Source organism: Notolepis coatsorum (genome assembly GCF_963971535.1).
Source record: "Notolepis coatsorum genome assembly, chromosome: 4".
NCBI classification, from domain to species: Eukaryota; Metazoa; Chordata; class Actinopteri; order Aulopiformes; family Paralepididae; genus Notolepis; species Notolepis coatsorum.
This window is the reverse complement of record NC_140168.1, coordinates 17457619-17463618: the sequence shown is the minus strand read 5'-3', so window position 1 is coordinate 17463618 and position 6000 is coordinate 17457619. Positions and strand designations below refer to the sequence as shown.

At 42.8% G+C, this 6000-nt stretch overlaps 1 protein-coding gene across 5 annotated transcripts in view; it reads right to left on the bottom strand.

Annotated features, from left to right (window-relative positions):
- The window catches only part of pkn2a (protein kinase N2a), a 132408-nt gene that overhangs the window by 47669 nt on the left and 78739 nt on the right, over positions 1–6000 (bottom strand). For all 5 annotated transcript variants that reach the window (XR_014619632.1, XR_014619633.1, XR_014619634.1 and 2 more), the window contains 3 exons: positions 1371–1556; positions 328–437; positions 1–132 (listed from right to left, as the gene is read on the bottom strand). The exon at positions 1–132 is cut by the window's left edge and continues 12 nt beyond it. Coding sequence is in view for 2 of the 5 variants with exons in the window: in XM_084313643.1 (XP_084169769.1) it covers positions 1–132; positions 328–437; positions 1371–1556 (428 nt within the window). In the remaining 3 variants the exon portion in view is untranslated. The remainder of the gene's footprint in view (positions 133–327; positions 438–1370; positions 1557–6000) is intronic.

Genomic DNA, 6000 nt, shown 5'->3' with positions numbered 1-6000 from the left:
CGTGCCCTGGGGCTCCAGGTAGAGACACATCCCGTGGCGCTGGTTGTCCAGGAAGTCTTCCAGCCTCAGGAACTTCAGAGCACAGAGGGACCTCCAGTCCCTCCAGTACACCGAGATCTCTAACTCACGGGACTGAACACACACACGCACACACACACTGAGGTTAAACAACACACACTCTCATATCATTCTGTCCTTGACCTACAGTATATTCATGTTTCTGACTAAATGTTTGCTTGTGAGTGAGTGAGTGAGTGAGTGTGTGTGTATGTTAGATGTATGTGTGTCTGTGTGTTAGACGTATGTGTGTGTGTGTGTGTTAGTTACCCGGTCCAGTTCGAGGGTGAACTTCTGGTCCCAGGACTGGTTGCTGACGGGTCTCCAGCTGGTCTGACCCACTACCGTGTTATCTAGCTTCAGAACAGCACTGATCTCATCTGACCACACACACACACACACACACACACACACACACACACACACACACACACACACACACACACACACACACACACACACACACACACACACACACACACACACACACACACACACACACACACACACACACACACACACACACACACACACACACACACACACACACACACACACAATATAACTACCAGATTGGTACAGACCGTTCTTCCTCTGCTCCTAGTAGAACTAGGAGCTGGAATACGCAGTCACTGATTCTACGCTACTAGCCATGTTAATGTGCACCATCAAGCATCAAGCACTGGTTAAAAACGAGCGGTTGGTCCAAAATATATCAGATATAAATTTCAAAGGTACTCACCGTTGCATTAGGGTTTCACACACAACAGCGGGGGGGGGGGGGGGGGGTTTGAAAGCTCGGCGTTGCTAATAAACATTTTAAATCATTTTTATAAACGAGTAAAAAAATCACTGAGCTAGCCTTGGCTAAAATGGCTGCTTCCGCATTTTGACGCAGGAGCGCTGTGATTGCTGGGCGCCCCAGGCACGTGACGAAGCAGCCAGCAATCACAGCGCTCCGGCGTCAAAATGCCAAGGCTAGCTCAGTGATTTTTTTTACTTGTTTATAAAAATGATGTGAAATGTTTATTAGCAACGCCAAGCTTTCAACCCCCCCCCCCCCCCCCCCCCCCTGTTGTGCGTGAAACCCTAATGCAATGGTGAGTACCTTTGAAATTGATATCCGATATATTTTGGACCAACCGCTAGTTTTTAACCAGTGCTTGATGGTGCACATTAACATGGCTAGTAGCGTAGAATCAGTGACTGCGTATTCAAGCATGGCTTGCATCACAGTCACGAAAGGGGCTATGTCTCTAGTAGAACTAGGAGCTGACTTACTGTCTCTAGTAGGACTAGCAGAGCTGACTTACTGGACAGGTCCTCGCTCTTGGAGAGGTTGCGAGCGCTGGCCCCTCGGTTACGGTTGGCTCTGCTGATGAAAGAGGAACGTGTTTCACTGGGACTCCAACCGGGGAGAGGAACAGAACCGGCTTTGGAGCGACCCGGAACGTTCTCCAGAAGGTCCTGACAGCCCATCAGCCTGACGTCCAGCGTGCCTAGAGGAACAGACAACATCTTTATGATCTATCCATCCGTCCATCCATCTCAGGGCTGCCCAAAGTAGAGCCTGCTAAATGGCCAAATGACGGTCTCCATAACATTATTCTTGGCCCTCCAAAGAGTTCCAGAGATTTATTAGATATTCTATTTGGTTTATTATGATGCTATTTAACCATTTGATAAGGGACCTTTAAACTAACTTGACCCTTATAAGGTCCAAACACACCTTCATCAGACCTAAGACACTATTATTTACATTATGAATGTGCAGTTGTATTATTTGGGGTAACACCACCATGTTACATGTATTATATTATTAGTGTGCAGTTGTATTATTTGGGGTAACACCACCATGTTACATGTATTATATTATTAGTGTGCAGTTGTATTATTTGGGGTAACACCACCATGTTACATGTATTATATTATTAGTGTGCAGTTGTATTATTTGGGGTAACACCATATATCTGGTCCATCTAGTCTATCTGATCCATCTAGTCTATCTGATCCATCTAGTCTATCTGATCCATCTAGTCTATCTGATCCATCTAGTCTATCTGATCCATCTGATCCATCTGATCCATCTGATCCATCTAGTTCAGGGGTTCTCAAACCTTTTTATACCACAACCCCATTTTATTTAGGATTTTTTTTTGGCGACCCCACACTTAATGTATCACGTAATTTCAACGTGGAATTAAGGAATATCACAATAAAAGCACACGTTGTTGAACTTGATCATGGATATTTATTAGAACATTTAATTACAGCACTATGTTATCAATATACACATTTATAAAACGAGGCATATTTAGCCTAAATATGTTGCTCAGGGATTAAAGCAAAAAAAAATCTCCTGACTGAACTTTTTTTCAGGCCAAGTCATATTCTTATTTTAACCTCCACCAGGCCACGTGAGCGGATCGGCGCGGCCGAGAAATCCGCTCTTCGCTCTTTAAAGCTTGGTCCGCTCCGCTAATCGCTCATGTTGACCCCGCCCCCAAGTCGCTCTCCGCTCGCTCCCCACTCACCTTGAATCGAGGGCTCCCCGCGCCAGATTGCTCGGCAGATTTTTTTTTGGAGCATGGTGTAAATTAGCTCAAACTACAACAGTCTACACCCCCTGGGCCCCTTAACAATTGTTTGTATTGAGCCGCGTTGTAATTGTACCCATTCTGCAATGTTAAATAACGTTGTTCATCCATTCACTAGCTCTATTAAGCGATGATAGGCTAGCCGAGCCACAATGCTATGGTCGCTGCCATTAACGTTAGCATGTAAGCTAACAACAACAACAATGGCGTCGATACTTTTTCTAACAGGAGTGAGTGACAAAGCCTGAACAGGATATCACAGGTTCACCCTTCTCATTGGTTGAAAATGGCCTTCATGTTTGTACATCGCCATCTGTTGCTTTGGCATTGTACTGCATGTATATATTACATCAACAGTGTTAAACCACTGTGAGCGGCCTGGAGTGGATTGGAGCGGAGGAGAACTCTCGCTCCGGACGTCGCGCCGACTCATTTTAAAACCCACTCCTCGCTCACGTCAAAACCGCCCGCTCCGCGCCGCTCACGCGCCGCTCACATGGCCTGACCTCCACTGTATTTTTTTTTAATAGCGTTAGCGTTTTAAGGGAGCCTACTTGTAGAGCCTACTGTCCTGACTGTGACTATAGACCCTACTGTTGTGGTTGTTGTGCCAGGCAGGGCGGCTGTGTGCTGGAGAGCGTGAATGCAAGTCTTGTGGCTAGCTTCTGATTGATGGCGAGCTAGCACCCTTTTCCCATTACTTTGAACCATGAACTAAACGGCTTGTTATCATACAAACAAGGGACTAAACACGTTTCACAATTATGCCACAACAACAATGGACAGTCTCCTCCCCACCGTTTGTATATATTTTTTACCACCCACCCACCCCCTCCTAATGTACAGTCTCCTCCTCATCATATGTATATATTTACTGTTAGGATCTTTATCTTTATCTCTGGGTAACAGTACAAATGTAACAGTACTATATACCTGTAAGTCATGTATGTCCCTATGTCATAAATGTCATGATGTCATGTATGTTGTGTATGTCATAAATGTCACTATGAATTGAAAATGGGGGACCCTGATGATGTAAACAAGACAAACATCTTTCTCTGGTCTGCATCCCCTTAACAATTGTGTGTATTGCTGGATTTACCAGATCCAGAGTGAATGAATGAATGAAAACTTTATTTAATACACGAGACCCTCTTCTTGGGACCAAGTAAGGTTTCGTCGATAATCCAATGTACAGTTACCCCCCCCCCACTCCGCCTACCCAACCACCTCCAATGTACAGTCCCCCCACCCCACCTACCCAACCTCCTCCAATGTACAGTTTCTTCATCAAATGTATATACTCTCTTTTTTAGACTATTTTTGTATCACAAACAATACTGTATTTGTAAATCTGGTATGTCATAAATGTATAGATGTAGCAGTACTGTCTATCTGTATGTTGTGTATGTTATGATGAATTGAAAATGGGGGAGCCTGATGTAAACAAGATGAAAGTATTTCTCTGGTCTGCATCCCCTTAACAATTGTGTGTATTGAGCTGTACTGTATTGTACCCATTCTGCAATCTGTTAATAAAATGTTCAATCAATCAATCAATATTTAACAGATTGCAGAATGGGTATAATACAGTACGGCTCAATACACACAATTGTTAAGGGGATGCAGACCAGAGAAAGACTTTCATATTGTTTACATGATCAGGGTCCCCCATTTTCAATTCATAGTGACATTTATGACATTACACAACATTGACATCATGACATTTATGGCATAGTAGGGACATACTACAGGTATATAGTAATGTTACATTTGTGACATATATGATATGCAAATATACAGTAATGTTACCCATAGATCCTAACAGAGAATATATACATTATGATGGGGAGGAGACTGTACATTAGGAGGAGGGGGTGGTAGAAAAAAGATACATACGGTGGGGAGAGAATATACGGTGGCGAGGAGACTGTCTACACCAGTGGTGCCCAACCAGTCGATCGCGATCGACAGGTAGATTGCGGGCTGATTTCAAGTAGATCTCGATTAATAAAATCCGATTATATTTATATAAAAAAAAAGAAAATTGCTCTCTTGGTTAACTACAACAAGCAATGCTGTTTGTTATTTAAGATGAGGTCGGACTCGGCACTGACAGATTTGTGTTCATTATGCTGCTTTTATAAAGCCTCAAATGACGTCTTACAATATTTCATGAAAGCAAAGTGTTTTGTTTGTCTAAGATTTAAAAAGGTTTAAACTTTACAGCACTGACAAAGTTGAACAAGGTGCTCTACAAGTCCCACAACATTAAAAAGAAATATTATAAATGTTATTTTTTAATTAAAATGTATCTCGAAGCTTCGAATTTAAATCGAATCTCGGCCCCAAAGCTTCGAATTCCCCAACAAATTAGAAGGTCAGCCCTACTACGGATAGCTCATTATATCAACGGCGTTGTTGTTTGCAGGCTTGCAGCTGTTGGTTAGCTAGCTATCGTTCTCAGTTGGCTAACGTTAGCTACTAGCTAGCTAATACTGGCCTACCTTTTAATTCGCAATGGAATGGCTAGCTAACTAACTGTACAAATCGATGTGATTGGCTGAGACCGTAATTTGTACGGTTGGCTGGATTGGGGGTGACCAGCTGGCTAGCTTTTCAATCAATCAAGCTGGCAGTTCGTAGTGCAGTAGCTGGCTGGATAGCTGTTGTATTGTGGGTTAAGGTAGCCAGCTGGCTGGCTGGCAGTTCGTGGTGCAGTAGCTGGCTAGATAGCTGGCTAATGTTGGCCAATATAGCTGTAACTGAATGATGCTAGCCTTATGTGGTCTTATGAGTTTCAGTTCATAGGAAAATACTTTGACTATAATGGTATAAAATATATATATATATATAATATCATATTATATTATATACCCATTCAATATGCACATGACATTATATGCCATATAATATGTTCTGTCATGTGCATATTGAATGGGTATTACTAATACTATTAATACTAATACTAGCCGAGAGTAGGTACAATTTTGGCTGGTAGCTCTCGGCTAGGTGGTAAATTAAAAAGTAGATCTTGGTTCAAAAAAGGTTGGGCACCCCTGGTCTACTGTGTGATGTTGCTACGGAGTTAAGCTAATAAAGGTGACTCACAACCACAACAGGGGACTCACGTATTTGTACTGTGAAGTAACTGTTAACACGACAATGACAAATGTGTTGTTTCTGTTTTTCTTTTTGACATACTTGCGGCACACGGAACAAGTTAACTCACCACTACAGCCCGCAGTAGCCTAGCCAGTCTCTTGAAACACCGCTATCTTCAAACTTCCACTCGAAACTTTCTTTTGTTGGGTGGTGGTGCTCATCCTTTTCGTCTGAGAAAACC